We start from the raw sequence: 21,808 nt of genomic DNA on the forward strand, positions 1-21,808 counted from the left end.
TTTTGCTTTTCTCTTCTGCAGAGAAAATGTGCCATTTAGAGTTGTGGGCATGTATTTTTCTTTTACTTGGAAGTGTTTGCAAAGGTGGCTAGAGCTGCCTCTCTTCAGCTGCCAAGCAGGTGTCTGTTCCTGCGTGTGCTTTCGACAAAATCATTGTTTCCTTGCTCTGATTTAAATGCTTTACCTTGAATATTTCCATATGAAAAGACAAACTTGAGATAAATTGCAGGACTAGAAATCTTAGATTTGGGAGGATTTCAGGCATGAGCGAAGCACCCCTGGTTTTCTCTCATCTGAATTCAAGGACACATCAGCTCTCTACAATGTCTGCCTTTCCACAGAAGGAGAGGAGAAGCCTCCTCCTGCATGCTCTGTCACATCAGTCACTTTTAAACTAATTTACAAAGTTATTTCGATTTTTACTGATAGTAAGAAATGTTTTTAGAACAGTTTGAGGAGCTCTCACCTCACCTGGCTGCAATGGGTGCTGTGAAGTTGTGGCCAGAGAGCAGATGATTGTTGCTGGGTTGTCCTTCCAGAGTAATCAGGCAACAATCAAGTTGATGCCTCTTCTTTTACCTAATTTTGTTTGTGGAATGGCACTAGGGAGCTTCAGTGAGAGATCCTGTTCCTGGAGAAGAAAGGTATGGGGTGTCTGTGGTGCTGGGAATGTCCCAACTTTATTGAGGATGCCATACTGATCAGGGAGAATACAGTAGTAGTTACTCTGGTTATCAGCCATTATGAACTAGATTTTCTGTGAGCTTGTTTAGAGGAACACTCTTCTGTGATTAATTACAAGTTCATTGTAAGATAATAGCACAGTTACATCCCAGAACAGATGTTCTCTGTCCTTTTCCTTTGTGCAGCTCAGAAGCCAAGAATAGCACAAACTGTCACAAACGTCTGTGTTTGCATCCAAGTGAACACTCTTCACTCGTGGCCACATCCTTGGATGTGCAAGCATTGATGCTGTTGTGTTTCACCTGGTTTCCTCATCTGCAGGAAGGAGCTTTCAAGGTTGACTTGTCTGTATTCACTTGCTAGAGTTAATTACCAAATTGACCACAACTCTTCTGTAGGAAAAGCTAGGATGTGGCCATCCAGCTTTTAACAGGTAGTTGGCATGAGGCTTGCAAAGTGTGATGTGACCAGCAGCCAAATGACCAGGAAGAACTCAACTTCTTGGACCTTCCATTCCAGCATGATTTGTATCCCCATTATGTTTCTTATCTTTTTTTAGGAAAGCATCTTCTATCTAGAAGCTAGTGACTGTTGAGGAACTGATAAGCATCCTCCCCACTAGAAAAACAAAGAGAGTTTAAAATATTTGCTTCCTCTAGGTGGGCTTACAATTCTTAATAGTATGTTACCAGGAAGTTGCAGAGCAATCAAATGAGAACACAGTTATTAGTAAATTTGCTTAATAAAACAATTTAAGAAAATATAAAGAAATTCCAATTGATGTCTCAGTGCATTAAATAAATGGCAAGCAACTTCTTTTTAGTTTTGCTGTGTAATTCCATTTGGAACATCTGTAATTTAAAATAGTCCTGAGATTTAAATAATTTTGCAGCTTCCACTTTTACACTATGCCAAGCTGAGTCCCAGGAAGGTGGCTGCAGTTCTCACTCTTCCCATCTTTCCAGATTAATTGCTTAGTTACCAGCTGGGGTTAAACACAACAGGGTGATAACCCTCAGCAAGTCTTTTTTTTTTTTTTTTTCCCAAATTATCTGTCTTGTCCATGGCTGCTCTTACTCTGAAAGTACAAAGCGAGCTAGGGTTCTTTCCAAACTTACTAATGATAAAGACTGTTCGTTCTCCCAGCCGTCTTTTGTGCAATCTGTTTCAAGTGCTGGGATTGATGAGTGTCTCAGAACAGTGTAGGAGGGCTGCCTGAGCGTGACTGAGCCACAGAGTTAAAGAGAAAAAATCTAAAAAAATAATAGATTCATTTCAAATAGAAAATAAGATTCAAGGAAGCCTTGGCTTGCCTAAAGCAAAACAAAACAAGCCAGCTACGTTTGTCGTCTGGATTATTAATTGTGCTGGATTATCCGGCTGCCCCGAGAATGTCACTGGAATCACTGGGTGAGTCTGAAATCTGGGTCTCCAGAGCTCACACTCTGATCTCTCACATCTGCTGTGTCTCACTCTTCATTAGACCCACTGGTCCAGTCACATGGAAATAACGTTCAGACTATTTCTATCCTTATCTGCTCCTTTTCTTCCTGCGTGTGTCAGCCTTGTGATGAGGGCAGTGACTCCTGTGATACAGACACAATTGCTGATTGCACAGGGAGACACTGCTGGGAAAATGAAGAGAAAAGGGTTTATTTCTGTCATGGTTTGAGCTTTGTGAGAAGTCCCTGACCTGCAGGAGTAAAAATTCCATTGGTGGAGGAAGGTGCTGAGGTGTGTGAGATCATGGATGCCAAGCAGTGAAAAGAGGATGGGTGATTGTGGGGACAAGCTGCTGGACTGGGATGCCTGAAACCTGAGCTCAGCTCCCAAAAGGAAAAAAAGATTCTTACCAGTGTCATGAGATTCAGTTCTCAGCTTTCAGTACTGCTGTTTGAAAAATCTGGCTGCTTCATTTTGGTGGTGAGATAGGAGCAGAGACTCACTTCATAGAATCATAGAATGTTTGGGTTGGAAGGGACCTCCAAAGGTCATCTACCCTAACCCCCTTGCAATAAGCAGGGACATCTCCAGCTAGGTCAAGCTGCTCAGAGCCTCATCAGACCTGACCTTGAATGTCTGCAGGGATGGGGCCTCCACACTTTGCACAGTGTGAAGCAGGATTTCTTGCCCTTCCCCCTGAATATTTGATGCTGGCAGTAGGGAGGTAAGGAACAAGGTAATTTTATCCAAGATGGCTGTAAGCCAGTCAGGGACCACTTCTGGTCCCCACTGGAGTGGCAGAGCTTGGATGGAGTCCAGCTAAGGATGCAGTAAACTGATGTTTAGGAGCTTGTCTCCAGCCACACGTGCAGAAGGTTCAGTACTGGCAGCTGTCAGCAGAAACCAGATCAAGGGACTCCCAAGCAATGCAGAACATTTGCCAGGGGACCCCAAAATGTCACATCCAGCACTTCACCTGCACGCCACTGGGGCAGGCTGGTGAGTGATGTGTGAAGTGTTGAGTCAGTAAAAATGTCACAGCCAAAAGTCTTCAAAGTCAGAGTGACAACAGGAGGAGACACTAGTGCCAGGAGTTCTGACACAGGGAAAACACTGTCACTGCCACCACCTCCAGCTTGGAGATTTATTGATGGTAACTTGGGATGTGCCATAAACAGGGATGATATTAAATGAGTCTGACTGTCTCGGGGGCTAAGTTTTAAAACCCAAAGTGTGAACTCTCTCTGCCTCACTGAGGTCCTGAAGCATTTTTCCAGCAGCTCCCACGATCTCATTAAGTGCTCTCCCAAGAAGGGCTCTGACCCAAGAGAGCCCTCTGTGCAGCATAGCACCAGCTGCTGAGGTCAAACACAAGTACCTGGCAGAGAACCCAGCGAGTACTCTTCATGGAGACCTCCCAGGCTACCACCACTACCTCACCAGACCCACAGCCTTCCTCACCATGGCTTTGTGAGGAAACCAGAAATTGCCATGCAGGAGTCCCCAAGTACCAACACACTCCTGGTGTCAGAGGCCTCAGTGCCATCAGCTCGTGCCTGAGGGCAAAGCTCCCTGGAGCTGTACTGTGACTGCATTGAACCTAGGCGAACCTTTGCTGAGGTGTCCTGCCAGCCTGATCTCAGCTTCTGAGGTCAAACCCACGGTTTTCTCCTGGAATGATGGGCTGCAAAGGGCTGTCATGTAGATGCTTTCCTTCTGGTCCACCCTGTGTCTGGGGCTGCAGTAAGAAGTCCTAGCTGCAGCCCATAATAAAACATCTCCACGGGTCAGAAAGCTGCTATCCCAAGGAGGCAGGGCTTGGTGAGCCACCATGTTTTTCTGCTGAGGGATTCCCTTGTTCAAATAACACATCTTGTACCAGAAGCAGCAAAATCTTCAGCAGAGCCTTGGGAGTACTGAACTCACTCTTATGTGTCACTTCTGCCTGTCAAAAGTAAAGCAGATCTGTGGAGACCAAGGGCAGAGCACCCCATGGCCACAAGTCCTCTTCTTCACAGGATGTGTTCACCAGCCCACAGGCCTCAGAGGAAATTATCTAGCCCAGAGAGCTTGCAGCTTATCTCAGGGAAAAGGTTTATTCTGGTGAGTTCCCTAAGAAACCTCCTTGTCCTTCTGCCCTCATGACCTTTCTCTCTGCTCCACCAGTCTGCTCACAGTTCTCCAAGGGCGTCTATGCCATCTTTGGATTTTATGAGAGGAGGACAGTCAACATGCTCACATCTTTCTGCGGGGCTCTCCACGTCTGCTTCATAACGCCAAGCTTCCCGGTCGAAACATCCAACCAGTTCGTCCTCCAGCTTCGCCCAGAGCTCCAGGATGCCCTCATCAACGTCATCGAGCACTACAGCTGGCAGAAGTTTGTCTACATTTATGATGCTGACCGAGGTAAGTCACAAATACATGGAACGGGTTACCAGACAATTAAACACAGTGGTTAGACGGAGTCTTTGCCTCTTACTGGAGGTTGCTGGAGGGTGAGAGGGTGGCTAAAGGAAGGGTCACTCTATGCCTCCCTTGTTCTCTATTCCTTTTCTAATTATCCATCACTGCTGAAGGTGAGAATTGGTCTAGATGAAGCATTAGCCTGGCTTACTGTGTCTGTGTTCCTCAGGTCAGGTCTGAACCCCAACAACACGAAGGAAATATTTAACGTGTGAGCACTTTGAGTTTCAAATGTGGAAATTGTTTATATTGAATGGGTCCCATATTGAGTAGATCTGTCATACTCAAAACCACCAAATCCCATGTTTATAAATGTGAACAGACGGCTGCTTAGGTCTCACCTAAGCTCACATCCAGTTGTGATATGTGTGTGTATTGCTGGCAAGGAGCTTGTAAATCTCCAGGTTCCCTGTGTTAGTTGTCTGTGGAAAATAATGAAAGCCATGGCTGAGTTCTTTGAAGATATTATCTAACCTCCTAAATCATGGATGGGGCTAGTGGACTCATTGCGCTGTGATTCAGTTTCCCCAGCTCTCAGGTGCCTTTAAAGCTCCAGCCTTGGAGGCTGAGAGCAAAATGGACTTGTGGAGGACAGCACAGAGATAAGGGTGATTCATAGCTCTGTCCTGGAAGTTCTCGTTAGTCCTTGCAGGGACAGGATGACCTTAAGAGACAGGAAGAAGGCATAAAAGCATCCCACCCTGCTTTCTGTTGTCATGAGGTGTGGGCACACTCAATATCCCAAGAGCAGGGATATCCTGCAGTAGGCAGGGTGTCTAGCAGGTCTCCACAGCGGTGCTGACTACGTGTATGTCCTCTGGAAGGCAGTACGTGTCATTTAGCCAAGGTCCTTTTAAAAATAATGTTGTTTTCTGATTCAGATGGTGCCAGGAGAGACAGGGACACTGAATGTGATTGTATATTGTGATTGCTAAGGGTGTCCCTAACCCTAGGAGCGTACAGCCTAAACAGATCAAAGACGAGAAGGGAACTATGGCCCAGGGAAGTCAAGAGATTTGGGTAGTGGCAGACAAGAAAACGGGGATTAGAGCTCTTATCTGAATCCCACAGCAGGGCCTGATCAGCGAGGCTGATCTGCTGATTACAGAGCAAAACTAGGCCTGGGCTCATCTTCTTTTCCTGTGCTAGGACAGAAAAAGCAGGAGTCATTCATTCTGGCCTGGCTGTGTTTGGGTAAGACGAAGATGTACCAGCTGCTTTTTGTAGTTCTGCTGCACTCTTGTGACGCTGTATCCAGCCTGGCTTGAGGCAGCCACACAGGCTGTGGGAAGGGTGGAAAGATCCCATTACACAACTGACGCCCGTTTCTACCCCGTGCTGTCCTCTTCCCACCGCAGGGTTGTCAGTGCTACAGAAAGTGCTGGACACTGCAGCCGAGAAGAACTGGCAGGTGACGGCTGTCAACATCCTGACAACAACAGAAGAGGGCTACCGAGTGCTCTTCCAGGAGCTGGAGAAGAAGAAGGAAAGGCTGGTGGTAGTGGACTGTGAATCTGAGCGGCTGAACATCATCCTTAACAAGGTTGTGTTTGTGGGGTTTTTTTTTTGGGCAGGGTCCTGTACACGGGACAGGAAGGGTTGTTTCTTCTGCCAAAGTTCTCCTCCCCTTTCTTGTCTGATCCATGTCTCATTGCTGCTTTCATTGGATGTGGCATGTGTGCATCTGCAAAGCTATATAAATACTAGGAGCTCTCATATGTTCATGCTGAATGAGCTCTGCTGCTCTGTGTTCCCTACTTGTTTGACTCCTCAGCTGAGCCCTTTATACTCCCTTACTCCCCAACAAGTTTGCTTTGTGCTAAATCCTCCAAGCAGCACTTCCTTTATTCTGCCAAGATTTTCTCTTGTGAGTTGGGGTGGATATGTGGATCAGCACTGCCAGACTCATGGGCCTCCAGCCTCCATGTGCTGCACCAAATCCTCACAACCAGTGTCAGCAGGACAGAGATGGAGAAGTTTTATGGTATCCTCAGGATCAGGCTAGAGCTCACCATCCTCCCAGGGTGTCCAGGCCGTAGCAGGATCGGATGTGTCCAGCTCTTCTCATGCCTTGCAGTGAAAGAAACACATTCATTCACAGCCATCTCCGGACAGTTCATTGACTTATGGCCACAAGGCAAGTGGGGTATGCAGTAGAGGACTCAGCAGCTAGGCTGTGTGTCCTGCCTTACTCATCTTCAATCTAGATAGATCACCCAGTACCACAGACTGACATTTCCATCCCCTTCCCTCCATGCCTCCCTTAGTGCTTTCCCTAAGTCCTGAATATGGACTTCTGTGCAGCAGTGCAAGCCCGTGGACAAGCCTCAGTCCACACTTGTGCACTCTCCTGAACTCCAGCTACAACACCTTTCCCTCTCATGCCTACAGCCAAGGGCTTCCCCGCTGCTGGGACTCGTGGCCCCGTGGTGCCCTGCAGCTGGTGGGCTGAGACTCCTGCTATCATCTCATAACCAGCTCACTCTTGCCTCGTGCCTCACACGTCTTCTTGTCTAAGCTACCTGTCACCTCCTGTCTCACCTCCAGCTGCTCGCTGTCGGGGGCAAGCTCTGCTCCTTCACCAGCTGCACGGCTCAGCGACGAGCACAGCCCGTCCTCCTTCTGCTTGTCTCTGGGTGCTACTCTATTATCTAGAACAACGAAGCAGGCAGCAGGTGTTAACCTCAAAGTAAAGGTCATGCTCGTGAAGGAGAGACCAGATTATCCTGGAGGGTAAAGTCTTCTCTCTGACCGCGGAGTAGTTGCTGTTGAACAAAATTTTTGACACAACCTAGGCAGTGAATTTGCCTTTTGTGCAAGCATTCCTATAAGGTATATCAGATCTCTAGGGTTAATGATTGAGGTTTTTTTTTAAGCCTGTTTTGTTGTCTGCCAGAAAGTTAAGTTCTGTAGTAAAATATTTTCTTGATTTCCTGCTATGAAAAGCAAAATAAATCCTTCTCTCAAACTTTTTCACGTAACTAGAGCAAGAATTAAACTCAGATATAAGTAAAGCTGTTTGCAAGAGCACCAAAAATCCAGACCTTGTGATCACTTGTTTTGCAATGTTGTAAAAAATATCCATTTCCAGGGAAAAGAGGTACAGTGTTGTATTTTCCTACATCGAAGATAGAGCAATTCCAACAGACGTCTGTGCCTAGGAGGTACCACTCCTGTTAGGAATAGGGCTGTGAATAACTTTTCAAGACCTGTGTTGCCCACTTTCATCCTCATTTTCCTTCCTGTTCTTGGGTTCATAGGGATTTCTGAGAGCAGAGGTAGTTCTCCCAGTGTGAGCAGGGGATTCCAGGTCTTTCACAGCATGCAGATGAGCAGAGGGAGTCACAGATAGTGTTCAGCTCATTATCACATGAAATTCGGCTGGGATGTGGAGTCAGGCTGGGGCTTAGTCCCTCAGCTCACCACACCAGCTGCCTCTGCGTGGGTGTCACTGCTCTGCTTGCCCTGTCTCTTTGAATGTCCAAGGTGTTCAAAGAGCTGCCTCGGCCTCTCAGGGACATTTTAATGCATTTATCTTCTTCCCTGACAAGCCTGTCTCTGTCTTTTGGTGGCTGTGGAATTGTCTCCCCGGTGAAGAGAATAGCTGGGGGTGGCTGTTTAGCATCAGTTCCTCACACGTATACGCTGATGCTTGCACGCACTTTCCATTTCTTCCCCCCACACATGAAAATAACCACCACTGACTCCAGCAAGGTGGTCCCTGCATTCTGGAGACCATACCTGTAGAGGAGCTGATGCTCATTGTGTTAATGATATGTGGGAAAATGACCTGATTTCGTTCTCAGAGATTTCTCTGTGATGTCTCAAGGGCATGATTTATCTTTGCTGAGGTAGCTGTCATTTATGAGCCAGGCCTCAGTTCAGGGCAGGATATCCACAGCACCACACTACATAGCCTTAATGGGATAAGTAAGCAGTGGGTTGTATTCCATCAAAGCCCTGTATTGTTTCTTCCTTGTCTCTCATTAAAATGAATAACTGGAATTTCTCCTTTGCCACTGTTTTGCTCTGAGAGGATTTCTCTCTAATAGATGTCAAACTGGCCCATTAAGAAGTGGGTAATGAAACCTAGGTGGCCCAAGTGAGCTATCAGCATGCAGCCCAGCACAGCCTCTCACCACGTTCAGGCTAAGTGATAAATACTGTTATAACCTTAGCTTGCTGCTGCCGTCCGGACACATTAGGACTGAGCAAGCATTTTAAAATAAATTAAGATCACAAATAACTGTAAAACACAGGAAGCAAGCCTCATAATTCAGGTGGATGGGCTGTGAGAGTAACAGCTCAGGGAAAGCTGCATGGCAGCCCTCTCAGGTTCATCGACTCTGACACCTAATAAAAAATCAAAGGGGGAGTTTCGGCAGAAGGAGCCAATGCCAGCTATTGGTGACACTGGAGAAATGGGGAATTGGTTTGTTATTATTAAACATTCCAGTGCCCTGGAGATGCTCCTTCCTCCCACAAGGTCTGTGACCTACTGCAAAGGTTGGTCTCAGCTGGTGAATGGAAAAGATCAGGTTGGGTCTGGTTTTTCTTCTCAGATTTGGCAATGGAAGATACTCAGAAAACTACTTATAATACGACAATATATCTTTTTTACAAATGTTTTTCTTTCTGAGGGCTCCAGATTGCTCAGCAGAAGCCATACTGAGGGAGCCTGTGTGGAGAACCACAGGGCAGTGAAGCTGGTGGAGCTGGTGTTAGCTCTGTAAGAAACTGCTGCTAAATGAAGCCTGCATTGGAGTTAATTGCCGCCCCCACGTTAATGCTGGGAACCAGATGAGTTTTAATGTGCATACAAGAGCACTTCATCAGAGAAAGGCTAAGGCAGACGAACCAGTTGCACATAGCAAGCAGCAGCTCATTTATAATCCATTTGGAAATCCCTAAATGGTTGCTCATGATAATCTGGGAGTGCTGTCCCATGGGGAGGATCAGTCTGTGCATGCCCTCCTCTGATGCTTCTCAAACACCTGCTACCAGCCCTGGTATCAGGAGTCCTGGGTAGACCGATCTCTGGGCGAATGGAACACAGCAGTCATTTTGTTATCACTCTGCCTCTCAGGATCTTTCTGGCCTTGCTACTATTGGTGCAGATTTTGCATGAGTGTTGGCAATGCAGGAAGTAATTCAGAATCGATTCGTGTAACAATGGAAATAAGAGGTAGTGTTGCCAGCAAAGAAACCCTATGGAAATAGCACCATTCTCTCAGAAACTGGCAATTGTTGAGTTTTTATGGGTTCTGAGGGCATGTTGGTTTGGGCTTTTTTTTCCACTATCTTCTTTCTGTATGTGGTTTGGTTCAAATGCAGATAGTGCCTGGCTCTAGCAACCTAGTAAGAATTTAACACTGCTGCTGGAAATCAGTGAAGAGGAATTTTAGTGGTAACATGGAGTCAGCAAGAATAATGTGATTTTTAGCTGTAGTCTTTCTGTAATTTTTTTTTTAAAGAAGAGAGAAAAAGACAGGGCCCATCTGATCAATGACTCTGTCCCACATAGTCACAGGTCATGCCTTTCTACCTGGGCAAGGGAAACTTTTCCAGCCAACACAGAAGCTTTCAAAGGTTACAGATCCATGAGCAATTGTCTTGATAAAAGGGAATAATAACCTAACTCTGGAGGGATCAGGGAGAAAGGAGCAAGTGGCAAAGAGCATATATTGGGACACCATGAATATGAAGATATAAATAATCTCAATGAATGTGCAAGGGGAATCCTCTGTGACTTGCCCAGGCAGCTTTGTTCTGGAGATGTGGTTTGAAGCTACCCTGATGCCCTAAAGGGGAATAAGTGCCCTGTAGTCTAAACCTCCTGACACCTTGCCCAGGTAGGTGTCTGCAGCAGGGACTCTAGCTTGAAAGATGTGCAAAATAGGTCTCTAGGCTTGCTTGATATTTCAGTTTCATTCACAGGACAAATGGACCCCAGCTCTTCACTTTGTTCCTTTAGTGTCTGAAATATAAATCTTGTTTAACCTTTAAAAAAAAAAAAATACAAAAACCAAAACCAACACTGTTTTGTTTTTTTTTCCCCCCCTGAGATCATAGGAGACAGGTTGGTTTAGGTAGTTTACTCTCCCTGCCTGTGGAATCTGCCTGGGGATCTTGTCCTAATTTCAGACTTGCTGCTCAAATATCATGTGTGACAGCTCTGTCCTTCCTCTAACAAGGCTGTGAACTTTTCTTCTTGTATGTCTTCTTGTCCACAATTGAACAGTCTCAAAGGGGAAAAATGGTGGGGAGGAAGGGCAAATAAATTAAGCTCTTCTTCCTTAGCTGGTCTCTGCTAAATATCCTTGGTTTTCATCTTGCAGATCATCAAGCTTGAAAAAAATGGGAATGGGTATCACTACATTCTGGCAAATTTGGTGAGTTTCCCTCGTTGGCGGTTTGGGGTTTTTCTATCTCATATTTTATAAAAGCACTGCATTTATAATTACTGAGCTGGACATTTTTTTTCATTTTCATCTTTTGTGTAAAAACAATACCAAAGGTATTTGTGGTATTCTCCTTGTGATGTTTTCTCTCTTGAGCGAGCAAGATTATCTCGAGGGTATCTCTGAGGTTGCTGAGGTTTTGTGGTGGGTTGACTCTGGCTGGACACCAGTATTGGGCAGCAGCTTGGCCATTTTTCTGCAGCAATATGCTGTCCTCTCTTTGGAGGCTGGAGAAATTCTCTGCTAGGGAGGTTTGGGAAGAGGCAAGAGAGGAATAGCCTCCATCCTTAGGGTGGCTGGAGGTTTTCTGCAGCAGAACTCCTACCTTCTCCTCCCTAGATGTGTCCATCCATCCCAGGAGGTGCCCAGCAGATGATGGGCTGGTGCTGGCAGGCTGGGGCTGAGGCCGCTCCCCCCAGGACCTGCCATGTCCACAGAGTGAGCCACGTGTGGGGTCTGGAGCCCTTCTTCCCTCCTACAGCTGCATCTGCCAGGCAGCACGTCAGGCCTGGGGTAATTAAACTTTAAACTACCAATTAGTCAAGCAGTTGCTGCCATTTTCCTCCTCTCAGTCCCAAGATAAGTCTGTAATTTACAAGACAAAAATGGCCACATAATTACCCCCGTGCTGCCCTGATACTGACCCTGCACTTCTGTGCTGGGCGCCTACCATGTAATTACAAAGTTAAAAATGTTAGGTTGTGCAGGAGAAGACAAGCAAACTGTAGAGCAGCCAGTAACTTCAGTTGCTAATTTTAAAGAAATTATTATTTGCTGTAACCCAGGTCCCGGTCCTCAGATGTTTATGAAAGTCCCTGCATTAAAATTAAGCAGGGACGCTAGCTGGAGTAGCTGGAGTGTGCCTGTCAGTGCTTTTTTTCTGTATACCTATGAGGAAAACTAAATGAGAGTCATATCACCTCTTCCTTTTCACTGGAAGGGTTATCAAGCAATGAAACAGCCTGCTTAGGGAGGTGGTGGAGTCACCATCCCTGGAGGTATTTAAAAGCTCTGTAGATGAGGTGCTTAGGAACATGGTTTAGTGATGGACTTAGTAGTATTAGTTTAATGGTTGGAACTCAGCGATCTTAAAGTTGTCTTCCAACCAAAACAATTCTATTATTCTCTCTGTACAGTTTCATAAGGATAAAGACGTTGAAGGCATGAGGTGGTTCAATATGCAGGTGTTGGAGTTTTGAAGGACATTTCCCTCTGTCTTATGACACCAGGCTCTGACATTTCTGACCTGAGAAAGCACACTTTTCCCATCTTCAATTTGTTTCCTTAGCCTTTGCACAAATGCTGAGAGGACAGAGCTTGCTGGAAGAGGCTGCATACTCAGCTAACGTGGGTTATAAATAATTAATGCAGAGCAAAAGACTTTTCATTTCCCCAGCCCCTCAGCAGGGAGATTCTGCCTCCCAGCTGCAGCTCAGTGGAGGGTCCCCAGGACCCACAGGATCTGATGGGACCACCAGAATCCACTGCTACCAGCTGTACTTTTAACACTACTTTGATTTGGTGGGAGAAAAAGAGTGAAAGGAATTCAAGCTTTTTCCTGCTCTTTAAAACCTAGCACTGCACAGAAGCCAAACTCCAGACTATAATTTTTTTTAAAAAAAATAGTAGAGGATATTCAGAAAACTTGGGAAACCTATTTTCAAAAAGCGCCAAACCTAGCACTCCTCAAGGTTCAGAAAGCTTTTCCCAGGGCAGAACCAGCTTTGTGATTCTGCCATGCACACGGGTGGATTGAGGCACCAGAAGCCAAATGAGTTTCTGGGGTTGCTGCACCCATGGGAAAGGAACTCACTGATCGTTTCAGCAGGGAGGATGGCAGAAAGGCCACGAAGATCCTGTGTTTCTGAGACCATATGGCAGTGAGGAAGGACAGCAGAGCTCCCCACGCAGGGCTGGCCGGGGTTGTTGGAAGGGATTGGCAGGATGTGGGAAGTCAGCGTCTGGCAGGGTTAAACTGTAGTGGGGGTGCTCTGATCCAAGAGATCACAGTAGGTTTTCCCCTCTTCTAAGGACAACTTATTGCTGGATTAGAGCCTTCAGAGGGTGTAACATGCTGTAATTTATTCCCACTGACTCATACACATAGTGGATAGACCTTAAACACACCACATTTTTCCCTGTAGACAAGCCCTGAGATGACAGGGTGTGCGTTGCCCACACACACACGTGCCCTCGTGTGCACAACCACACGCCTAGGGAACAGCCTGGTTTTCTGGGAGAGGCTCATTCTGGAGTACTGGGTCATAAGAGAATAAAATAAGAACTAAAAACTGCAAGTGCTCAAACATTTCCAAATGAGTTGGTTTTTGTCCCCTGTGCTGACTGATAGAGTTCTGACTTTAGGACCCTCATCCTATATGAGGATGAGGCTCCCAGACCTGGCTGGGACAAGCTCTGCCTTGTACGAGTCAAGTGAGTCTTCAGCTGGTTCGTAGTCACCTGAGCTAGCTGGAGCAAGGGGATGAATTTTCAATACCTGCCTTTTGCATCTTTGCCTAACGTTGTGTCCTTTCCCACAGGGAAACAATTATGGAAATAACACATTGGAAGGAAATGTTGGGAAATAGTTATGAACAAATTTGACGGTTGGACTAGATGACCTTTAAAGGTCCCTTCCAACTCAAACCCTTCTATGATAACCTCACTGAAATTGGTTTTTTGGTTTTTTGGGCTTTTTTCTTTATGCTTGTTCAGAGCTAAATTCAGCCAAAAAAACAAAAACCCAAGCAGCAGCATGCTACTGCTCAGGTACAACAGCTCCAAACTGGTGTTAGATCAGGAGTGCAAAGCGAGTGAGTTTGCAAGGCAGTGCACCAGCTGAGTACAGCCTACAAAAACCATCCATGGGCAGGGAGGAAGGCACCTTGAGCACAGAGGTATTCTCTGTCTGGTTACAGGGGATCTGGCTTGCATTAATCACTGCTTCTTTGCCTGGCGGTTGCTGTCGGGTGAGCTGTAGTAAAAGCACCAAGCAGAATTTGACAAGTAGCAGCGAACAAAAGCTCGCATTTCCTAGCAGGAACAGCTTTCTCTTTCAGTAAAATTGCTGTTGCCAAGGTGAGACAATAATATTTCTGTGTTCACAAACAAAATGAAACTGTTCTGCACCTTAGGCCACAGGCAAACATCCTTCTCCGAATCCACCATGCCTGTTAAAGACACAACCTGTTGCCTCTGCTCAGCCTGCCCGTCCCACCAAGGTCTGTCTGCAACATCACTGCTAGGGGAAGCGTTGCTGGGAGCATCCCTGCCTCTCCTGGAGGCAAATCTGGCCCTGTCTGTGGCTTCTGCAAGCTCAGGAAAACCTGACTGTCAACGGCAGTTAGCTTTTACCAGCCACCAGGCTGCATGTTTGTGAGATGTCCTGGCACCGGGGGGTTGCAATCAGCTCTCACTCTCTTCCTTTCTTCTCTCTCTCTCTCTCCCCTCCACTTCTCTTTTCTTTTTGGAACTCAAAGGGGTTTGGCAACTTTAAGAAGTGTTTGTTTTTGCAAGTCTTATTTTTCTAAGCTTTGTTCTCAGCCTTTGAGAGCATCAGGCTAGCAACCACAAAGGGAAAAAAAATACAGTCAATACTATCAGAGGAGCAAGCTTAGAAACTTCTGGGATTCCTTTCTTTTGATGTGATGGGCTTTTTCCCTGTAACCTTGGCTTCATGTATCTGTTTGTCCTGTGCCAGGGATGTGGGCTGACTACTGTCAGTAGTGGGAGAACATCATCTCTCTTCGGCAGTGGAAAATTTTTGACTTAAAATAAGTGACATTCGTGTGACCTGTCTTTAAAAGTGTAAAAGACAGCTGCCACATACAGTGTTTTAGCCTTTTTTTCTTTCCTGGCGCATTAGTCTAGGTTGTTCTTTTAGCAGATGCACTTGTCTGAAGTTGAATGGAAACGAGATTGCTGATGCTAGGGGTAGCAGGGAAAAGTAAAGATAAAACCAGGGTTGATTAGCAGAGGTAAGCATTTTTTCCTGTGCCATTTTCCAGTGGCATGTGTCAGTGCTGAGTTGGGCCACGGACAGAGTTTCCCTTTGCACGTAGCTGGGGTAGCTTTGGAGGTGACCAGCACAGCAGCTTTGCCAGCAGAGTGGCTTGTGCAGGCGTCAGGTAAAATGGGATGGTTTGATCCCATTCACCTGTGGTTTAAATGGGACACTTTGATTTCCAGCCCCCAAAATGGAAGGCAGAACTTCTGCACCACCAGGGCTCAGACACAGTGGCCTGAGACTGGCAGTGGGTGCAGGCAGTGAAGAGGGGGTACCCTCCCAAATTGGCTGTCTCCTGCCCCCTTAAGTGCTGATGACTGAAGGTACAAACAAGGTTGGCAATGCTCAGGGTTACATCAGTGCCTGGTTGGAAACTCTGCCTTGTGGGAGTTTCCAAAGGATGTGTGCAGCACTGGTGTCTTGTCCTGCAAGATCTCAAGATGCCTGGTTCTGCACAAGTGATAGTCTTATGCTGGAAAGTGATGTCCTAAGTTATTTTTAAGTTTCTAAAATTATGCCAGTTGGACCTTTCCTCTTTCTGAGACATTAGTGCAAGTAGGCTCATGAGAAAACTTGGTGTTCCAGGCAGAAGACAATATATCTGTGAAATTTCTGAGGTCTACATTTCACTTCCAAACAGCTTTTCTGTTCTGATTCAAAGATTATCAAGCAGTAGAAACCCATATAACATTATCTCATCTGAGTTACTGATAGTAAAAGACACAGCAGTGCCCAGAATTAATTTTTACTTGAATTAGTTTCTCATGTAAAATAAAATAATCTGGTTTTGATACAAAAATAGCCCACATGGGAGAATATGAACTGCAAACCTTGGAAGGATTTTTGCAGTAGCTAATGAGGACTCAAATACTTGAGTGACTTACTGTGGCTTAAAAAAAAAAAATCACTGAGCATCAGGTGGGTAACTGACAGATTATATTATAGCCATTGGAAGGAAAAACATGTTGGCTTAAATCTCAGCAAAAGGATGTTAAAATAGCATGTTTCCTCAGTCATTTGCAGTCTCCTAATTCTTTACCCCAGCTCACCCAGCAAGGGATGACATGTAAATCTGTAGTATCTTCTTCTTGGTGATGTCATTGGTGCTTTTTTATAGTCAAAGCTTGCCTACCTTCAGCTTCCTCCATCAAATTTATCCTTCTGTTTGCTAGACCGAATATTCCATTACTGACATTTTGGTCCTTGTAAACTGTGATCAGGTCATCCCTTAATCATATCTCTGATTGAAGTCCTGGCATCTGTCACTACACAGCACATTTCCCAAACCTTTAAATCAGTTTCTACTCTGAAAGCTCTCTAAAGCACAAACAGCCACCTAGATCATCTGTCCCTCTGCCTGGATTGAGCTTTCCAAAAAGACATGTGTGTTAATTTGTAGGTAGAATGTGCTGCAGCAATAAAATAGGGCCACAAAGAAAATCTGTAGAATAAAAAAAAAAAAATGTTACTTGTCATCTCCAGCCCTATGTCCTTGAAGTCTGGATTCTCACCCGACTTGCTTTGCATCAGTAGACCAGGACAAAACAGACTCATCAAACTGCAGGACTGGGAACCCTGGCTGATCGTGCCCCCTCCTCCCATCTTTCTTTTCCCTTTCTTCTTCACTTCTGTGTTACAGTGGGGACTCACATGCTTTCCTGCCACAATGAGATCTGACACTTTAATAATTCTGCAGAAGAGAAGAAGGCCTCTCCTGTTGGAAGGCATGCTGGAATGAGACTAGAGCAGATGGGCTCTTTTTTGATGTACCCTCCTCATTAATACAAAGTGATAGGAGTGAGGAATGATGCTTCACTGGAGAAGTCAAGCTTGAAGATAATTTGGTATATTAGAGATGCTCCGTCTGGAAACTCTCAACTTCTTGCTCCCTGCAGAAAGACACTGGCATACCTTGGAACGACAGGAGCCACTTTGCATTCGCTCAGCTCATCTACAGCCATTCAGAAGCAATTGTTTCTCTTTGCAAAGCTCCTTATAAAGTCTGTTAGGAAGAAAGAGATGCAAGCCATCCATGGAGACCATCTGAAGAGAGCTGGGGCAGTATCCTGATGCTGCCACAGGTTTCTGTGGCACTTACTCAAGCACAGGGTGAATTGCTTAAAAGCTTTTTCCTTAAAAAGAAATATTTCAGTGTGGAACTTAAGAAAAAGGAAAAAAAAAAAAAGACAAAGAAAAAAAAGAAGAAAAAGGAAAAAAAAAAAAAAGAGGAAAGGGAAAAAGAAGAAAAAGAAAAAATTTACTCTAGTCAATTCATCCCAGACAGAAAGGGACTGAAAAACCTAATACTCATTCTTGGGGTGAGGGGACTGTGCTAGGTTCAGCCCGCAAGCCTTCTCCAGGCAATTCAAGAGAAAGCAGCATTTTCCTCACTCAGAGATGATTCCATCTCAGGGTGAGATCTGGAGGGCTCGGAAGATGCAGAGGGAGGAGAGAAAATAACAGTGTTTCTTGGAAATGTGGCAGTCTTCAAGGAGATTCTCTAATGTCCTTCCTCCCTCATGAAAAGCCAAGACTTGGAGCAAAAGCATGGGGATTTGAAGCTGTCTGCAGCTGGACTGTGGGAAGGTTTATGAGCTGCACCCTGCTCAGAGCTCAGCTCTTGCTGCCTGTTACCACAGCTTCAAAGGCAGGATTCTACTGCAGGAGGCACCCTGCAAGGAAGGTGCAAGCAATTAATGCTCATGTAGTGAAATGCAGAGGGAATTTGAAGGTGTGGACAGTAGCTGGTTGTCTGTCGATGTCTGGGTATGGGGATGAGGCTGCTGCTGTCTGTGGCATTCTGTGGGCTGGGATGTTGTCCCAGAAGGAACAATGTCACCTCGTGCTGTTAGCTTGTGGAGAAGGAGGTAGAGGCTTAGCACAGTGAGGCAGTGAAACACGAGGGTGGAAGGAGACGTGCAGGGAGGTAAGGTGCTGGCAGATATGAGGAGGGTCATGCATGAAGGAATGAGGCTTTCCCTAGGCAGTCTGACAGCTGTCTGCACTGCCTACTCTGCACTGCCCAGGCAGCTTGGCTCCTCACAAGGTTTGGGGTATAGATAAGGAGCTGGCTTATTTCTGGGGGACTTTCTTTTCAAGGCAGATCCTTCATGGACTGGTTAATCAAGATGGATTCCTGAGGCCCATTTCAAGTCATCAGTCTTCCTGCATTATGCATTTCCTTTGATGATTGAGCCCACAAGCAGGGGAGAGGATTATAAATATGTGATTTGCTGACACCTCTCCCAGCAAGAAAGGCAGCGAATGGGACAGTAAAACAACCTTTGGCTGAAAAATAATTTCAGTTTAAGAACGGCATAAAGAACAGATGCATCAAGGAAAACACAACGAGGAAAAACCCCTTCCCAGTACTGTTCTGGTTTCTATTTGAAGGCATGAGGTCTGTAACAGCTGCCCATGTTATTTACTAGCAGCAGGACTTCTGCATGTAATCACTTTGTGAGGTTCATTAATGCAGAGAGAAGAGTCCACAGAAGGGGCTAAAGAGCAAGTTCCCTCCCTTGAGCTGAGCCTGGCTGTTGCTTGAATTGTGTGTTGCAGATGCTGTGAGTCAGAGCAGACGTGGAGGAGGGAGCCTGTCTCAGCCCGTCAGCGTGGATGGGTCCAGATTTTTGTGGTGTATTGTCAGCCTGCTAATTTGATGGCATTCAGAGAAAGCCAGGCGTTTTCCAGGCATACACAAGGCAGGAAGCCATATCTCCTGATTTGCTGAGATGATTTTGCAAAGTGAATTTAAAGCAAAGGGACAGCTAGCCCTGCTGTAGGGCAGAGGGTGGGCTGGCTGCCACAGCGTCCCTTCCAGCCTGGTTTGGGTGGTCCCCAGAGAGAACTGTGCCTGCAGAAGTGTTGTCTCCCCTGAAGTTCCTACATCCTGGCCAGTGACCCTGTGTGGGGCCCTGGAGAGCCCGGTGCTGCCTCTGGGTCCTGCTGTGCCAGGGGTGCTGGGGCAGTGCCTGGGCTGGAGCAGGAGTTCCTGTATTCCTCCTCTTCCTCTCCAGGAGACTAGCAGTGTTGCCAGATACCTGCATGCCCAAAAGATACGTCCCAAATACTTCCCATCTAAATAAAACTGAAGAAAGCCACATACCACCAAATTCCAGGAGCTCAGCTCCTTTTCCTGAACAGTCCACTGTGCTCCAGAGTTGGCTGGAAAGCAACCTGTCTCCAGTGTTCTTTGGCAAGTTTTGGAAATGGAGGTCCAGAGGTCCCCTGGAATACATCATTCCACCACTTTTGGTTTCATACTGCACTTGACTAGATGGCAAAAGGAGCATTTCTCTGCTGGTTCTTTCCCAAAGTGGTTGATCCTAAGCATATTCCTGCAAAAGCACATCTGCTGCCCCTCACTAGTGGGCTGCAGTCTTCATTTTCTGTTTTCCAAACATGACCAATTGAAAACTATACAAAAGATCCCTCTTTTTTTTTGCAACACGTGGCTATAGTTAGTACAAGGCAACAGATGATTGATGGCTTCTTTACTTGCAAATATTGTAATTCTTCTGATCTTCTGTTTCCTATAAGCACTGACTGATATTCCAGAAAGACAGATAAGCATATTTAATTCCTGAGGCCACTTTGTCAATAGAAGCATTTTCAAGAGACAGTTCGCATAACATTTGATATTTTCATGTTTATATGTTAGCCAGCAAGAATTCACTTCCTCTGGGAATGATTTTCTAAAATACCTGACCTCTGGTATTCCCAGTTCTTTGGCTGTCATGTCACCCAGACCTGCTCTGAGAAGATTTCAGTGGTGCACTGATTAAAATTCATTTGTAATTAGGACCCTTCCTATACTGACCTTCTATTTGGGCATGTGGAGGAGGGATAACAGGTGAAATCAGTTATTTTAGCTATTGATAGCAGACAAAAGGTAAAGACATATTCAAGGTTAATGTCCTCTGTGGTCCCAACTGCCTTAAACAACTGGAAAATCTTCAGAGATCCCCACAATTTTTAAAGAGCCTAAATGGTGTCAAAAATCAATGGAGAAAATTTACCACAATCTTCAGGAAGAAATTTTGTCTCTCTGGATTATTTTGAAATTTTATGTAAAATTAATCCCAATGTGTGTTGATGAACACTTGCTTTGGTTTCAGAATGGTTTGATTTGGGGAAACAGTGAAGGGCAGTGTTTTCAACTGCTGCTGTCTCATCACTAGTATCATATTCTTTTGTTGAGTTCTCCTATTTGAATCTGCCTATTAAGGGGGCTAAATACACCAGACATCTTACGCTCTGTTCTAACATATCTTTGTAGGCCTTCCAAGGAGGAGCTGGTAGCACAAACTTCAAGTTGCTCTTTGGTAGTTTCTTTTGACAGATCTTTTTCCCCTGAGTACCTCCCAGAAGCAAAATGTCAGTGTAATTTGGTCCTAGCCATGAACAACCAGTTGGTAACCTGTGAGGTCCTTCTTACTGAACCTTAAGAGTTCTGAGTGTCAAAAAACGCTTGGCCTGAAATACATTAAGATGTCAGGGACAATTACCCTGCTGCCTTTCCTATTCATTAATCACAGCTTTGGCTTTCTGAAACCCCTACGCTAGCAATTACAAACAAGATTGATGTGGGTTTAACCAGCATTCTGAGGAATTACATACACAGGAAAATATCACTTTTTTTTTTTTTTCAAACCTAAATCACTGCACTTTGAAGGAAAACAAATCATCTGTTTAGAACACCTGTACACCTATATCCAATCCTCAGCCTTGTAAGTGGATGCCAAATTGCTTACAAAGAGCAGGAAGAAAAAGTGTGAGTCTTTAAAGACATTTTTGAGTCACTTATGACTCCCTCAGTCTGACACTGATGTGAGAGGGCAGTTTAGTCTTTTCCTTGCAAGCTGTTTGTTCTTAAAACAGGTTTCTGTCTAATAGCTTGATCCTGGCCTTGGAAGTTAATAAGTTAATTAGTTCCCTCAGCCTATGTCCAGAGAGCACCTTTTTTGGGAACTTGACTGGTGTCTGCTGGGAGTAATGTGACTTATCTTTTTTAACTCACACCATCATCATATATTTGAGAGCAAAGAAGGGAGAGAAACCCAGTGGTAGGTTGAGAAGATGCCTGCAGAGAACATGCACCAGCAGGGCTGAGGGAAAGCAGAGCTCAAACAAGCTCTTCTGCTGCTCAAGTGATTGCTTTGTACACAGTCCTCTCATTCATTTTCCCTCATGCATTAAGGCTGCTGATGGTGCTAGTGAAAATAATTGACTGTATCTCTTGTGGTTGTACTCCCAAAGAAAAAGCACCTGACTCCAGCCTGTCCCACACACAGCAGCCCAAGCAGGAGGGCAGAGTCTCTGTTCAAGCACCTGCTTTGAGCAGGGAGGGACATCAAACAGTTCTGCATAACAGCAGTGATGAAGCGAGAAGTTCAAACCTGGGAGACCAAAAAAAATGACCTCTTCTCCATATTGCCTGCAGGGTATCTCTAATTATTTTTTGCCTCTGACTCAACAGGAGTGACTAATTCTACAATGCCACCCCAGTACACATGTGAATTTTTGCACTTGCTTTTATCCCATGCAGTGGGAAAGAGGTAGAGAATAATAAAGAAATGAAAGAAATGTTTCATTAGTAATGGGAAGTCCAGATAAGTACCCTTGTTTCTCCAAAATTAGCAAATCCTATAAACTGGCTTTTCTCATGGACAGACTCCTTTGACAAGCTGACCACCCAGTTCCTTCTTAATCCGCTGTAAGTTCGTTGCTGAGGATTTGGTTTTCCCTA

The 21,808-nt window shown here is 45.3% G+C and overlaps 1 protein-coding gene across 2 annotated transcripts in view; it reads left to right on the forward strand.

Moving 5' to 3' along the window:
* Nucleotides 1–4,293: 4,293 nt before the first annotated feature.
* The window catches only part of GRIA1 (glutamate receptor, ionotropic, AMPA 1), a 61,999-nt gene continuing 44,484 nt past the window's right edge, over nucleotides 4,294–21,808 (forward strand). For both annotated transcript variants that reach the window (XM_008948656.1, XM_008948657.1), the window contains exons 1-3: nucleotides 4,294–4,533; nucleotides 5,949–6,133; nucleotides 10,929–10,982. In XM_008948656.1, the coding sequence (XP_008946904.1) occupies nucleotides 4,359–4,533; nucleotides 5,949–6,133; nucleotides 10,929–10,982 (414 nt within the window). In that variant the 5' untranslated portion in view covers nucleotides 4,294–4,358. The remainder of the gene's footprint in view (nucleotides 4,534–5,948; nucleotides 6,134–10,928; nucleotides 10,983–21,808) is intronic.

Source organism: Merops nubicus, unplaced genomic scaffold, assembly GCF_000691845.1.
Source record: "Merops nubicus isolate BGI_N331 unplaced genomic scaffold, ASM69184v1 scaffold17431, whole genome shotgun sequence".
In the NCBI taxonomy this organism is placed as follows: domain Eukaryota; kingdom Metazoa; phylum Chordata; class Aves; order Coraciiformes; family Meropidae; genus Merops; species Merops nubicus.